We start from the raw sequence: 16548 nt of genomic DNA, 5'->3' as shown, positions 1-16548 counted from the left end.
AAAGATAAACAAAGTATGAAATGGCTATGTTGAACTATATGACTTTAAATATTAACGGAATACATAACCAAATCAAAAGGAAGAAACTGCTAAATTTACTGAAAAAAGAAAAAAATTGATATAGCATTCGTGCAAGAAACACACTTAACTGAAGTGGAGCACAAGAAATTAAAGAGAGATTGGATTAGGGCATGTAACAGCGGCGTCATATAATTCAAAAGCTAGAGGAGTAGCTATATTAATCAGTAAAAATGTACCAATTAAAATAGAAGAGGAAATAATAGATCCAGCAGGGAGATATGTAATGATAAAATGTCAGATATATTCGGAGTTTTGGAATTTACTCAATGTATATTCACCTAACGAAGAAGATCAAAAATTTATGTAAGATATTTTTTGAAGATAGCAGACACGCAAGGGAACATACTAATAGGAGGGGATTTCAACCTTAATTTGGATTCAAACATAGATAAAACTGGGAAAAAATATTAACAGAAAGAACAAAGTAACCAAATTTATAATTAAATCGATGCAAGAAATGCAACTTTTGGATATATGGAGGAAACAACACCCAAAGGAAAAGGAATATTCATATTATTCGGGTAGACATAAAACATACTCAAGAATAGACCTATTCCTATTATCAGCTCGCATGCAAGACAGAGTTAGGAAAACAGAATATAAAGCTAGAATATTATCAGACCACTCACCCCTGATATTGACAATAGAGTTAGAGGACATCCCTCTAAGAATGTATAGATGGAGATTAAACTCCATGCTACTTAAAAGGCAGGATTTTAGAGAATTAATTGAACGACAAATTAAAATGTACTTGGAAATAAATATGGAATCAGTGAAAGACAAGTTTATACTATGGGACGCAATGAAAGAGTTCATCAGAGGGCAAATAATAAGTTATGTAACCAAGATGAAGAAGGACTACAATCAGGAAACAGAGCAGTTGGAAAGGGAAATAGCAAATATAGAAAAAGAATTAGCAATGAAGGAAGACACAACTAAAAGAAGAGAATTGGCAGATAAAAAGATAAAATATGAAACACTACAAACATATAAGGTGGAGAAGAACATAATGAAGACAAAACAGAAATATTATGAACAGGAGAAAAAATGCACAAAATTCTAGCATGGCAGCTTAAGACAGAACAAACTAAGAGAATGGTATTGGCCTCAAGGAAAAAAGACTAACAAATCACATATAATCCAACGGAGATTAATGAAAACTTCAGAGAATTCTACGAACAATTATACCAAACTGAAAACGAAGGGAAAGAAGACAAAATAGATGAATTTTTAAATAAAATTGAACTACCGAAATTACAAACAGAGGAACAAAATAAATTAACAGAACCATTTGAAATAGTAGAAATACAAGAGATAATAAAAAAAAACTACCGAATAATAAAACACCAGGAGAGGATGGATTCCCAATAGAATTCTATAAAACATTTAAAGATTTATTAATTCCTCCCCTCCTGGAAGTAATCAACCAGATTGATAAAACACAAAGCTTACCAGATTCATGCAAAACAGCAATAATTACAGTAATACCAAAGACAGGGAAAGATCCACTCGCACCAGCGTCATATAGACCAATATCTTTACTTAACACAGATTATAAGATAATAGCTAAACTATTAGCAAACAGATTAGCTGACTATGTACCAAAAATAGTAAATCTAGACCAAACTGGATTTATTAAAAAAAGACGAACAACAGACAATATTTGTAAATTTATTAACTTAATTCATGCAGTAGAAGGAAATAAAGCTCCAACAGTAGCGGTTGCTTTAGACGCAGAGAAGGCCTTTGACAGAGTAGAATGGAATTATTTATTCAAAGTACTACAAAAATTCAGCTTACCAGAGAAATATATTAATTGGATTAAAGCATTATATAAGGGGCCATTGGTGAAAGACAAGACAAGGAATATAAAATCAGTTTATTTGCAGATGATGTTATAGTATACTTAACAGAACCAGAAATATCAATAAAAGAATTACATAAGAAATTGAAGGAATATGGAGAAGTGTCGGGATACAAGATTAACGCAAATAAAAGTGAAGCAATGCCAATGAATAATGCAGATTTCTCAAAATTTAAGAAAGAATCACCATTTAGATGGCAAATGCAAGCAATGCGATACCTAGGTATACAAATAAATAAAAACCTCGGCCATCTATATAAACTCAATTATTATCCACTAATGAAAAAATTACAGGACGACTTAGAGCATTGGAAAGACTTACCACTAACACTAATAGGAAGGATAAACTGTATTAAAATGAACATTTTCCCAAGCATTGCCAATACACTTCACAGAGAAATTCTTCAAGGAGTTAAAGAAAATAATAAGGAAATTTTTATGGAAAGGGGGGAAACCGAGGATAGCACCAGATAAATTAACAGAATGGTATAAACAAGGAGGCTTACAACTGCCAAACTTTAAAAATTATTATAGAGCCGCACAATTAAGATACCTATCAGATTTTTATCAAACAAGGGAAAAGCCAGATTGGACTAGATTAGAACTAGATAAAATAGGGGAGAAGATACCCGAACATATATTATATAAATGGGATGAAAAATTGGTACAACGTAGGAATTCTCCAGTATTACATCATCTGCTCAATATTTGGAAGAAGATTCATGTAGAAAGGAATAAAACAAATTACCAACTACCAAAACTAATACTGACGCAAAATCAGCTAATCCCTTTTACAATAGATAACCTTTCCTTTAGAGAATGGGAGAAAAAAGGGATCAAAAGAATAGAAAATTGCTTTTCGGGAAATAAATTATTATCCTTTGAACAAATGAAGGATAAATATAACTCACGATACAATGTTTGCATACCACCAACTGAAATCCTACTTGAAGGACAAATTGGGAAGCAGTCTGAGGTTACCAGAGGGAAGTAATTTTGAATATGTGATTACAGACACAATGATAATCAAAAAATTTATAACAAACATGTATATTAACTACAAAAAAAGGAGAATGAGGAAACAAATGGTAAAACTAAACAAAAATGGGAACAAAATCTAAACAAAGATAAAGAAGGAAACATGGGAGAAGTTATGCTCAGGAACTATGAGAAATACAATAAATACGAGGTTACGTATGATACAATATAACTGGATACACAGGCTATATATTACACCTCAAAAGTTTAATAAATGGGACCCAACAGTATCTGACAGATGTTTTCGCTGTAAAAAGGAAATGGGAACAACAATTCATGCAATCTGGACATGTGAGAAAGTGAAAAAATTTTGGGAAGATCTAAACCAGATATTAAATAAAATCACAAAAAGCAATATACCAAAAAACCCAGAGATCTTCCTCCTAAGTAACATAAAAAACAAAGAATTTGGACTTGATTTGGATGGTGCACAAAAAAGATTTGTTATGATAGCCCTAGCTGTAGCAAAAAAATGTATTATGTCAGCCTGGAAATTAGAAGATAACTTGAGAATACAACAATGGTATATAGAAATGAATAAATGTATTCCATTAGAAAAAATAACATATAATTTAAGAAATAACATTACAATATTTGAACAAATATGGGAGCCATACTTGAAACATAATAGAGAAAACCTACCGGGGACATCTACCACCTAAAATGACAGAAGGAGAAGAGAATGAAAAGAACTGACTCAGTGGAATTTCTTGTTTTTTTTTGTTGAGTGACAACATTGTTTGACGGGTTTAATGTATCTTAGATTCTGAACTTTAAATGAATGGGAGGGGAGGTAGGGAGGGAGAAAACGACACTGTATATATTTGAAAAGGAAAATGTATGTATCTTGATCAATGTGGTTTATAGTGTGAAAAATAAAAAAATTAAAAAATATAAAGCATGAACAATTAATCATTCTAGTTCTAAAATCGAACAGGTTTTCAAAAGCTGAAATTTGCATTTTTTCCAATAGTTTGTGTGTTAAAAGATTCAGCCAGCGGCCATGTTTATGCTTTGGATTTGCCTTCACTTCAGCAGTTCATGTTGAACTTTGCTGAACAATTATGTAAACATTTATCCAAAAAACAGCTCAACTGTAGTTTCACAAGAATGCTTAAATTTGTGCAACTGCAGATGTAGGGAAAGTAAATTTTCTTTGGTGTCTAAATCAGTTTCCTGGTCTTTGCGTCAACCTGGTTTCCAGATTCTCTCTCCATAAGAATGACGGTAAATACTATACCAGTTTACTACTTAAAACTTGTGTACGGGCTGATTACGGTGAAAATCACATTTGAATTTGAGCTAACACTGAACATTATTTATTTTAAAATGGGAAAAAGTAAAGCAATTGTGTTAGTCGTATGAGTAATTATAAAACTGAATGGAAATGTTTTTTTAATGCAGTAATGGGTCTATTTCATTGCAGCAATTTGTGCTGATGGCAGCTATTACAAATTTTTATTCAACACCAAAGGTGAATGTACCCGTGATGTCTATGCTCAGTTCCTGGAAATGACTGATGATAAGATATGATTACAAATAATTTTCAGACAAGTATTGCTGTGTTTTAGCCTCCTAACTGAACATTGATTAAATGGAGGAATATAACAAGCGTCTGGACCACTGGAAGAACGGCATACTGATGCTTCCATATTTCTGCCTCGGGGTTGAGAGAGAATCCTCTAAACCCAAACAGTGACCACAAGGAGGTTTTCAAATCTTCAGACTTTTGTATTAAAACAAAATGAACTAATTGTGCCTGTTTAAACCCTTTGTTAGATGTTTACAGTATGAAATTTGAAAGCAACGGGTTACTCATTATGCTATACTGACAATTTTGTCTTGAGAGTTTGTTCTCAACAAGCAATTTCTCAAAGGATGGGACTGTTGTCATCTTTTTCATTCTCAGTAGTGTGGTCAGTGAATGTGAAAAGGTTAAGTGGAAATATTTAGCAGCTGGAGCTGTTAACATGACAGCTACTGCAATAGATTTGTACCATATTTTTCAATTTGGGACCAAAGCAAAGTTAAACAGCTCTTGGCTTTGAAGAGGATATTCGGACAATACAAAACCTTTAGAACCTTGATGCAAAAAACACCAATTCAATGCACAATTCTGATCACTTTTTGAAATTGAGGTTTAATGGAGGTGATTTTTGTCTGGATTGAATGTAGATTTAAATGTTTCAATGGTACATTTATTTCTAACTGGCATCACTATAAATTGAAAATAAACATAGATTTTTCGGAATAAACAAAATAGAGCAGTTTAAGACCATTAACTGTCATTGATAAATTTTGTTTTTCAGAAGCCATTTCAAATTTGGCTTTAATTGTGTGAAATGATCAAACCTTAACACAATTTTAAAAATCAAGTTAACTTCTCTGTACAATTCTGTTCATACTTATTCAGAATGATTTGAATAACTGGCTCATTTCTGGAAGACTTTGATTTTGTTGGAAAAATCATTTGGTGCAATTTTTCCTTGGAAATTGTTAAAATATACTCTATAGAAACTCTCTTTCAAATATGCTAAATGTATGATAAAGACTGGATTTACTGAACAGTAATTTAGAAAGAGACCATTAATGATAACTGACATACTGTTACACTACTGGTATTTTAAAATTTGACATACAATGCTATACCTCAGTTTGAAATTGCAATAGGACAAGTGCATGTGGACATTCTGAAGAATTCATCGAGCTCAGACAACGTTTCCAGTAACCAAGCAAAATTACATGTGGAATTGTTCAATTACTAAGCTAGCACAATGATTAATGACTTTCACTGTAGCTTTTATAAGGCCCCTTCTCCAGTAATTGTACAGCTATTGCTTTGGACTTGTATAATGAGTTCATAAGAGGATGACTTTCATAATGCACACTTCTTTACGACTAACTAGTGTTTAAGCACCTTTCAATTCAATTAAAAATCAAGTAAATGTCTATAGGTTTGTGTGCATGTAAATTCAGTTAATGAAAGCTCTGTCACATCCACTTTTTACTAAAAAAATGTTTATGTTTTTCATTAATGTTTGATCACTTGTGAATAACTTGCCATTTCACTGCCTTAATAAAACTGATACTGTAACCTTCAATAGGTGAATACTAATTTGTGCAATTACAGCAAACGACATTTTAATTTCAATCAACTTGGTAAAATATTCTTGTTTGGCCTCTGAAGAATACAGCACCTTGTCATGCAAACTATTGGAAATGACACTCATCATACTTTGTAACAATTAAATCAGTACAGGTCTCTCATTCCCAACTTCTGATGCTGGTTGGAGGCTTGTGTTTGGCCATACTCCCCTCTGATAAGCAGGATTTGGTGGGAGGGTTAGTGTAACCTTTTTTACTCCAGTTGCATTGGATAAAGCGAGGGTGCTGAATGGAGCACTCTCCCAAACTGTGCCCAGTCTCTCCGCCATAGAGAGCGCAACAGGAGCACCGGATGACAGTGGATGACCCGGCAGATTCACAAGTGAAATGTTGCTGCACTTGGAAGGACTTTGGGGCCCTGAATGGTGGTGAGGAAGGAGGTGTGGGCACAAGTGGAGCACTTCCTGTGGTCACAGAGAAAGGTCCTGGGGGGGGATACAATTGGTGGGAAGGAATGAATGGATGAGGAAGACGAGAACTCTGTCTCTGTGGAAGACGTGTCTGGTGGTGGGATCACATGGTGGTGGAAAGTGTGTTGGCTATGGAGGCTGGTAGATGACGAGAAGGGGAAATCCTGTCCTTGTTTCTTGGGAAGGAAGGGCCCAGGGCAGATGTGCAGGTAATGGAGGATATGCAGGTGAGTGCAGAGTTGATGGTACTAGATGGGAAAGCCATGTGGAAGGAGGAGGACATCCTGGGAACAGATTGACGAAAAGGAAAGAAACCCTAACGGGACAGGGTGTGAAGAGGTGTAGTCGAGCTAGCTGTAGGGGTTAGTGGGTTTGTAGAAAATATCTGTTGAGAGTTTGTCTCTGGAACAGAAGGAGAGATTGCACATTTTATCAATCTTTTATTCTGGAGTGTACAGAACTAAATGTCTGATTTCTTTGTAGGCCAATTCAACCACACCTGTAATGATTGCAGTATGCTCTATTATCAGTACTGTACGTCCTTTGATTGGGAGACCAAACCTGTATTATAATCTTTATTATAGACTCACCAGGACTCTACATTTGGAGCAAGCCATCTCTCATACGCAAATCCAAGCAATTTGCCCTTTAATTGTTTGCTGAATCTACAATCAACTTTTTTCACTTCACAGACGAGTACACCCAGGCTCCACTGAGCAAAACCATGTTTCAATTTCTCCATTTTAAAAATAACTTTTCTAATTTGTCTACAGACATTTTTGACTTCAAGGTCTTCCAACCCCCAGTCCTCCAAATGTTTTATCATGGGCAGACTTAGATATTTAACACTTGTTCAACATCCAATGCTTGATCATCTAGAATTGCTGTGGTTCCTGGAAAAGATTGAAGTTCCTTGTTCACCTCATCTCAAACTCAGTATTGATTATGCTACTTACTCCTTGTCCAGTGTCATGTTCAACTAGACTTGTACCTTTAGTCTACCACGCCTCCATGCTCCATTCCACTTTGCATCTTTAATATTTAAATACACCGACAATGTAGTAATTGTCAGAGTAACTGATGCCCATCATCACAAAGTAACAGTCACAGAAAGACTGACTTGAAAAATCAAGATCAATTCACTTGAAACCATAGGGTTACAAATCTTCATCATCCTTAATGCCAAACAGGTGCAGCAGGCAATCCAGTGCAGAACCGCCAGGAGGAAACTGGCACTGAAGCGGAGGTGAAAAGGTGACGATAGGTTGAAGCAGGGGCAAGGATAGGCAAGGGGCAACTGGCCAATGAATGTGCCACAATGTTGCGGGTTCAGCTAGGTGGAGGGGGGGGGGGGCGGCCCTGGGGTGTGTGAGGCACCAGGGAGAGCGAGCAACCTGCGAGAGCTGAGCAAAAGCGAACCACGTTTTGCTCCGAGGGAGCCGGCAGCAAGAGGGAGAGGAGCGAGAGGGCAGGGTGATTCGTAGCGGATTTGGCCGCATGGGGTGCAGGGACCTGCAAGGGAATGCGGCAGAGTGGGGCTGAAGCAGACGTGGGAGACGGTAGATGGGGCTTGGGCGGAACTGAAAGGAACGTGGCAGCAGATGTGAACGGGTACATCCCAAGCATGCCGTGTGAACCAGGAGCAGGGATTGGGCAGCGTGAAGGGGTGACTGACCAATGAGTGCAAGAAAGTGACTGGCCGCAGGTCGAGCTGGGTGGTTTTGACGGGGACCTCCAGAGAGAGGGAGGCGCTGAGCTCGCGTTGGGCATGGAGGTGGTGGCTGTGATTCAGCCCTGGTAACACGGGCACGGACCTGGCAGCAGGAGGCACAAGGAGATATGCGAAAGGGAAAGGGTTAGGTGCCGCCAATATGGTCGCGAATGAGCAGCAAAGGCGCAGCTCAACCGGACGTGAATGGAACATCGCAGCCGGGGGTCTGGTGGGACAGCAGGGAGAGAAGGTGGGATGAACATGACCTCAATCGTGCAAAGGGGTGACTAACCAATGAATGCACAATAATAAACAGCTGTAGGAAGAGGGGTCTTTCATGGCAACCGTGAAGTGTGAAGCTGAGGTTAAGAGTTCATATACGACATCACATACAACCCTGAGCTTCTTTCTCCTCCAGACGAGGCAGAATCACCACATTGGCAGTGCAAAAAAACTACACAACGTACACACGTAAAGAAATGTGAATACAGAGGGAGGGGGGGGGGGGAAACTGCAGAAAGAAGAGTCCTTAACTAAGTCCCTGATTGAGTTTGTTGTTGAGGAGAAGCAGCTGTTACTGAACTTGGTGGTGAGAGACTATATACCCTATATCCCTTTCCTGATGGCACCAGAGAACAGAGCGCATGCTGGGTGGTGTGGATCCTTGATTGCTGGTGCTGCTCTCCCTGTAGAGGTGCTCATTAATGGGGAGGGTTTTGCCTGCGATGTCCTGGGCTGTGTCCACTACCTTTTGGAGGGCTTTATGCTCAAGGGTATTGGTGTTTCCATACCAGACTGTGATGCAGCCAATTCAGCACACTTTCCACCACACCTCTGTAGACATTTGCCAGGGTTTCCGGTGTTATACCAAACCTCCACAATCTCCTGAGGCAGTAGAGGTGCTGACATGCTTTCTTCACAATGCCATGCTACTGACAAGTAGAAATTCCACATGGCCTGCAGGGAAAAAAAATCTCATGGTTGTACGTGATGCCCTATATATACTCTGACAGTCAATTTGAACTTTGAATGCACAATTGTAATTAGTTCAGGATGAGACGAGTATTTTCATAGCAATTGTGAAAGAAGGGTGAGGTGACAGCTCATCGGGGAGAACAAACAAGGGTGGAAGTGAGCTGAAGCGAACTGTGTCGGTTTAGCGGCCCTGCAGCGAGAAGTCAAGTGGACCTGCAGATAGGTTGACCCCACTTTTTTTTAAAAAGCCTTATTTTAATGGTTTTATGGTATATATGGTGTTCAAGTCGACCCCTAAATTTTTGGACTGTCCAGGCCTCCCAGGCACAACCCAATTATTATTTTTTTTTTAAAAACACCCCAATCTCAAGTAAGAAAGCTGTAAATTAAGTTTAAAAAAAAAACCTTGGCCTACCAGGCAGAAGCAGTGATGGCCCACAGAGCTGGAGGAGTGACATCGTGCTCCCGGTGGGAGAAGGAACCTCTGCCTATCAGGCAGGAACGGCGACATCAGGGTCCCAGGTAGTCGTGGTTATGGCAGTCCCCAGCGATGGGGAGGTGTCGGGGAGCGCCAGCGGTGGGGAGGTGTTGGGGAGCAGCGATCCAGCATTGACATCAATTTTTTTTTTAAATTAAATCGGTGAATTTAAGGACTCAAAAGTATATCAGACATACATATCAACCCCTATTTTTTAAATGATTTTGGGGGGTTTACGATTCGACTTGTATGACGAAATATGCGGTATGAACACAAAATACTATTAAAAATAGAACATTTTAAATCTTCAGATGTTTGATTACCTTGAATACTTGACCTGCGGTTCGACGATCAAAAGATCACGTGCAGATCAGCTTGCTCTCATTTTAACCCGATAGACAAGGTTCTATTCTTCAATGATCTTGGACATTGGGATTCTAAGTTCAATTTCAATAGGCAGCTGAGGGGTTTAAAATACAAATAATTAGCATTTGGTTTCACAACTATACAGAACATATAACAGTCCCGATCTCACCTTGACACTGACCAATGCATAGAACGTACACAGCACTCACATTAACCCAAAATGGAAAACCATTAGAGTTCTTTTGTCCACAGAAAACAGGCCCAATCAGTCACCAAGAGGAGGAAGTTTTGTTGGGCGTTTTCCTTGGGAATTTAATTCTTAAGTTTTTATGGTTCTGTCGGGACCACTCACTTCAAGACCTCATCCTTGGCTTGATCCAAACATGAACAAGTGAAAATTCCTAATTACAACTCCTGAAAATAACATCAAAGCTTGCATAACATTCAATGGTATTACAATTAATGAATTCCCAACCGAAAAAAACCTCAGCATTAATCACAGAGCACTTATGGCACAGGGATTACTTAAAGTGGTACACGAGTGGAAAGAAAAAAAGATTGAGAACCACTAATTCTCATTATATGATCACAGCACTTTTAATTGCTAGTTTACTTTTTTCAAAGACAAGTTGGAATGATTACATTGTCAGTGTTGGACACATCCCCCTGGAAATACAAGATGCAGCAAATGAACACAATCTTGGATCAGCAGAAAGCATAATGCAAACACAAGCAACTGGGTGATTTATTCAATCTGCACAGAACAGACTTCTGCAAACCATTTGATTTTTTCTCATTCTCTTGCTATTCATTCTAAAATCTGAAAATTGGCTGTAGAGATAGACAAGCCGAACAGAAGTGATTTCTGAGGTTACCGTTCTGTCTCCTTGACTCGCCCTGAGGCAGCGTCACTGGAACTCCACTTAAGGAACGTACCTATGTACTCACATTCTTAACAGGCTTCCAGGGTTAGAACAGACAAATTAGCTCTCATTGCAGAACATTAATTCTTGTATAGATGAGACCATTCCCCATCCCATTCCCTTGCTGACATGTCTGTTCATGGTTTCGTGCACTGCCAGACCGAGACTCATCTTGTGTCTGTGCACCCTCCAACCTAATGGCATTTATATAGAATTCTTCAGTTTCCATTACCCATTCTTCTTTTTCCCTCTAGCTTGCTCTCTCTTCCCTTTTTAAATTTAATATACACCACAGTAACAGGCACCTCCCTCAGTATCCTTTCACAGGTCCAAAAGAAATTCTCACCTCTCTTCATATCTAATTAATATCATTTGTTTGTCTAGACTCTTTCTTCCCACCCCCCGCCAGTCTTGTTTTTTTTCCCCTGACACCTTCCTGTTCTTTGCTTATTCCTTGAAGGGCTCAGGCCCAAAACATCAGTAATACATGACCTCCTATGGATGCTGAGAGACCAGCTGAGATTCTCCAGAATTTCTGGGGTTTTTTTTAAACTAATTCTTGCATATGCCCGCTCAAGTTTTACATCATTCATCAAATGGGAAACACAAAGAACAGCTTGGTCACCCCTTCACTCTAACAAGATATTTCAACCCAAACAGGGAAGTACAATGAATGAAGCCAAACAAGAAAACTGCAGATGTTGAGGTTGAGTGCAACACACAAAATTGCTGGAGAATATCAGCAGGTCATTCAGCTTCCACAGGAATTAAAAAGGCAACCAAGTCAAAGGGGTACCAATGGCCATTGCCTGCCATTTTGTTGGCTTTATGGGGCAGCCCATACTACAAGCCTACACAGGGTAGGCTCCTCAACTCTTCCTCTGCTACATCGATGACTACTTTGTGCTAACTCATGCACCCATGATGTTTGATTACTTTATTTACTTTGCTACCAACTTCCACCCCACTTGGTTCATCTCTAGCCAACTTTCCCTTTTCTCAATCTCTCAGTCTCCATCTTGGGAGACAAACTCTCAACGGACATCTCCAAACCTACCAACTCCCACAGCTCTTCATACCTTGTCTCCTGTAAGGGTTTCATTCTTTCTCCCATTTCCTCCATCTGCTCTCAGGACAAGGTCTTCCATTCCAGATCATCAGGTGTCTTCCCCTATACCACCATCATTTCTTCCATTATCCACACTTCTGACCTTTCCCCTCTACCCCCATGCACAAGGACAGAATTCTCATAATCCTCACCTACCATCCCACCAGTTTCTACATCATCCTCTGCCATTTCCACAACCTGTTTTGCAATCCCACCCAAGACATCTTCCATTCACCCCTCTGCCTTCTGCAGGGTCTGCTCCCTCCATGGCTCCCTTGTCCACTCCTTTCTCACCATTTGCCCCCTTGGCACCTACCCCTGTGAATGCAGGTGCTCCAATTGCACCTACACATCCTCCCTCATCACCATTTAGGGCCCCAAACAATTCTTTCAAGAATTAATCTACAGGGGGTCAATGACTGCATCCGGTGTTCCCGTTGTGGTCTCCTCTGCATCGGAGAGAATGGACGCAGACTGGGAGCATGCTTTATTGAGCACCATGGTTGTCTACCAAACATCAAGCAATATACTCCTTTACCTACAGGGGACACTGAGAGATGGGTGTTTCAAACATTTCTGTGCTTTTATTTAAACCACTACTTTGGGCCAGAGTCCTTCATAAGGAAGGAACTCAGGGTTGAAAAGCTGGTTACCTTTGCACTTCCTATAGACCTTGCATGGTCTGCTGAGCTTTTCCAGCACTTGTATGCGTGGCAATGAATGTAAATTAATTGGTTGTACAGTTCCAAGGTATTAAAAAGGTCACAAAATAGAAGAGACTTAGTTTATCGAAACAATATTGAGAAAAATTTCCCTTTCCCATTAGATATTTATAACCAAGGAAAAATTAAAAGTGCGTTCAATTGAATTTAACCATTATTTGATTTCGCAAACTCGCCCCATGAAGTTATTTCTAGCAAACTGTTGTAAAAAGATGAGCAGCTATAAAAGATGCTCATGCAGGGTAGTTCTTACAACAAAAAAAAGGAGAATGCACAACATTTTATTTGCACTCATTGGTTTGTAATTTAACTGTCAACCCTACAAAAATAGATTGGCAATTTACATTTCACAGGAAGACTTCAGATCAAATTCCTGTACATCAGAAAATTGACTTAAAAGGCTTAAGTTTTGGTGGTCTTCCACTATTAGTTATCAATCAGTACATTTCAAATGTATACATTAAGTGGTAGCCAACCAGAATAATCCACAGATACTTAATGTAGATTTGACTGCCAGCGTAAAACACCTCTAAAGTTATGATCGACTCCCTGCCCCCTCCCCAAAGACCAAGTTCCCATTCCTGATGCTGTTCATACAAAACAGACACATTATCTTGAAATTTTGTGATTTATGCATTCAATAATTTGACAGGAGTCAAAATAGTTACATGCAGTGAACAAATTGTTCCAAGTCAAAAACTCTTCTCTCCCACCAAAAGAAACAAAAAGGTACATTCATCTTTTCATGAGGTTTGTTTTGACCCACAGTTAAACAGTGGGAAATTGCACAATTTGACATCTTCAACATATTTTGGTCATGCAAAGTTTACTTCTAACATACTGTTGTGAAAAATGTCACTTGCCAAAAATAAATCACTGAAGTAAACCCACTTCCAGCTATTACAAGAGGAAGTGGCCAAATCAGATTCGGCCCTTTATTTGGGGAGAAATCCAATGAGAGCTGTTGTCTTGTTAAAACTTGTTGTGGAGTCCAGTCGAAAGGAAAAAAAAACATTTTCAGTTGTATGGTCACAATTTTAATGTCACAAAGGCAGGATTTGTGTACTGATTAGCACTTGAAGTGTTCATTTTCATACACGGTCTTCAGAATTTCACTTGGGAGTCTCTGGTAACTTTTGAAATTTACTGTAGCTCAAGGGATCAATTTATTCTTGATGACTTCTCCATGAATCAAAAGATGCTTACTTTTACAAGAGCTTCATGTCCATATTCCATTGTAGCTCTTTAGGCTACCATCTGAAAAGTCAGGATAAGCCAAGACGAAAAGTTGCCAGGTTTAGGTTCAGTGTTTACGCCATATATTAAAATGCTGAATTGATAATTCCTTTCGACACTGAAGTCTTTTAGAAAATATTTTCAGGTGCCATCTACTCAGTACAGAATAAACACAAAACATTCAGTTACAGAGGTAAATGAGGAGCAATTTCTCTTACATTTCATTACATCACTCAAAGTTCTACTGCACTTTGACACAGAAATATTGCCTTCATTTCACTTTTTAATGTTTTCCTATCTGGGGGAAGTAGGCCATGTGTGAACTTATAGCTGTGATAAGAATGGCTCAGCATTATTTATTCATTCCTTAATTCTCCCTTTGTTGAATGTGACATTTTAGAATGGTAACAAAATCTCAATGCGGAGCATGGTAAATGTTCAAAAATCTCAAGAGCCACACTCCCTGACATTAAATAACACCTTTATAAACATCAAGCTAACTACCTATCAATCAGCACACTGCTTTAATGGTCACCATTTCTGTGCACCAAGATCCTGTACAGAATATTTAGTGTAAACACTAAAATATCAACGTATTCTTTACAGCCAGAATTTCATCAAAATACATTTTTAACAAAATAAGAATGCATGCAGGTAAATAGACACACAAAAGTATGCAAGACATCTTAAAGTAAACTGGTAGTGGACAACATCAAGACATTTTGCTGGCTTTAAAATATACAAAATGTGGCTTTATGAAACAGTTAAAATGACAGATTTGTGAACCTGTATTACAATAATTGCAAATGCTGGAAATAGAGCATTTTACATAGCCTTTAAATCTATTAAATATTGCTGAAGACAAAGTAAAATTAACTCTTATCCAATCAACACTAATGTCATTTACCTTTTCACTTTTCCCTTTTTCCCCACGATTTATCACTGCCGCCCAAATATGTCCTGAATGACGAAGAATGTGATATTAGCAAACGTTATGAGTGTTGCGCTTGAATTCAGAATTCAGGAATGCAGCCAACAGATTTAGACAATGAAGCCCAAGAAGGAAAAATCAACTCATCCACTGAAGATTAAAATGAGTGGCTCTGGAATTGGCTTTCATATTATCACATATGGATGTGGAACACCGAAGATTTGGCATGATAAAGCCTGGAATGACAGGTGTGAGACTGTGGGGGAAGGTGATAGGTAGAACAGGACAGGTGTAACACATCCTTTCCAAAAGCCACAGATAGAATCCCGAAAACAGGTACTAATTTGAATACCTAATTTTCACGTCCACGTTCCTGTAAAGATGAACTTCATTTTAAAGACGTTTGAATTCTGGGACTGTTGATTATTTTTGATCTGTGCACTTCAACAAAAGGAATGCAAACTTACCTTGATAATGTCACAGCAGCAGGCACACCGTTGGAAAAGCATTTTCCACGTAAGTGGTTAGAATTTGAAATACTGTTATATTTAAAACATTTGGAATTTTCATTCAAATCTTTCCTTATTCTCATTAGTTATGTAAACTAAATTAGCACGTGTCTTATTTAGTAAAATCCTTCTTACAGCCCTCGTATTACACAATACATTTGGACTGTAGCCAAAAAATGGCTTCTGCTTTCCAGTATACAGAAGACAGAACAAAAATTAATTCTCATCTCTCCATCAGAACATGAGAAAAACGACTAATCACTTAACATTGTGATCAAGTTGCACAGCTTCTTAATGCTATACGTCTCTAAGCTCAGTTGCAATGGAAACAAGGCAATTTTTTTTGTTCCAAAAGGAATGGCAAACTACAAGATCACTCGACAAGGGAAGAGACAAAGGGATGCCTTTGTTAAGATGATTACATGATGTTTAACTGTAGATCAATGGCATGCAGCTAAATACTTCAGTAGTCTGCAAGTAACTTCAGATTTAAACACACACCTGTCTTTTAATTTCACAAATTTACTGGAAGGAGAAAAGGTGCTGCAAGTCCCAAGATAATGGTTTCAAACCCTCCTGCTGATCTAAATAAGAAATCTGCAGATACTGGGGTTCAGTGCAATACACAGAAGTGATGAAGAACCCCCAGGACTTGTTGGTTTGCCTCTGGTCACTGAAGAAGATTATCACTCCAGTAAGACAAAGAGTGGAATGAGATCAGGAGTGAAAATTAACAATTGGTGTTATGCTTTTTGATACTTGAGAACTGGTTACTCCAGTTGAATAATTTTGGAGAGGGTGGCGAAGGGAATAAATTCTATATGGAAGATTTGAATTTGTATATCCAACCATGAGAGCACATCATGACCATTTGAATTACTTTGAAGCCCGTTATTTTGGCAAAAACAGGACAAATACCGTTTTGCAGTTTTGTGGTAATCGGTCCAGATTCACTGATTTACCGTAACATTATTTTAGAAAAATTGCAAACGGAGTTGATCTTACCAACAGCACTTTTTTTATGTACACAA

General features: G+C 38.3%; 2 protein-coding genes across 6 annotated transcripts in view; one reads left to right on the top strand and one right to left on the bottom strand.

Annotated features, from left to right (window-relative positions):
* The window catches only part of wdr45b (WD repeat domain 45B), a 39876-nt gene extending 33792 nt beyond the window's left edge, over positions 1-6084 (top strand). For both annotated transcript variants that reach the window (XM_069929521.1, XM_069929520.1), the window contains exon 10: positions 4410-6084. In XM_069929521.1, coding sequence (XP_069785622.1) covers positions 4410-4516 — 107 coding nt within the window. In that variant the 3' untranslated portion in view covers positions 4517-6084. The remainder of the gene's footprint in view (positions 1-4409) is intronic.
* foxk2b (forkhead box K2b) overlaps positions 1-16548 on the bottom strand; it is a 93810-nt gene that overhangs the window by 5216 nt on the left and 72046 nt on the right. Inside the window, exons 10-11 of one of the 4 annotated variants that reach the window (XR_011354711.1) lie at positions 14048-15037; positions 10046-10182 (exon numbers count right to left, since the gene is read on the bottom strand). The gene's annotated coding sequence lies outside the window, so the exon portion shown is untranslated. Of the gene's footprint in view, positions 1-10045; positions 10183-13022; positions 15038-16548 lie in introns of those variants that run through there. The other 3 variants (XR_011354710.1, XR_011354712.1, XR_011354709.1) reach the window with 3 other exon arrangements.

The sequence above is a fragment of the Narcine bancroftii genome, chromosome 3 (assembly GCF_036971445.1).
Source record: "Narcine bancroftii isolate sNarBan1 chromosome 3, sNarBan1.hap1, whole genome shotgun sequence".
In the NCBI taxonomy this organism is placed as follows: domain Eukaryota; kingdom Metazoa; phylum Chordata; class Chondrichthyes; order Torpediniformes; family Narcinidae; genus Narcine; species Narcine bancroftii.
This window is presented reverse-complemented; position numbering and strand designations above follow the sequence as displayed.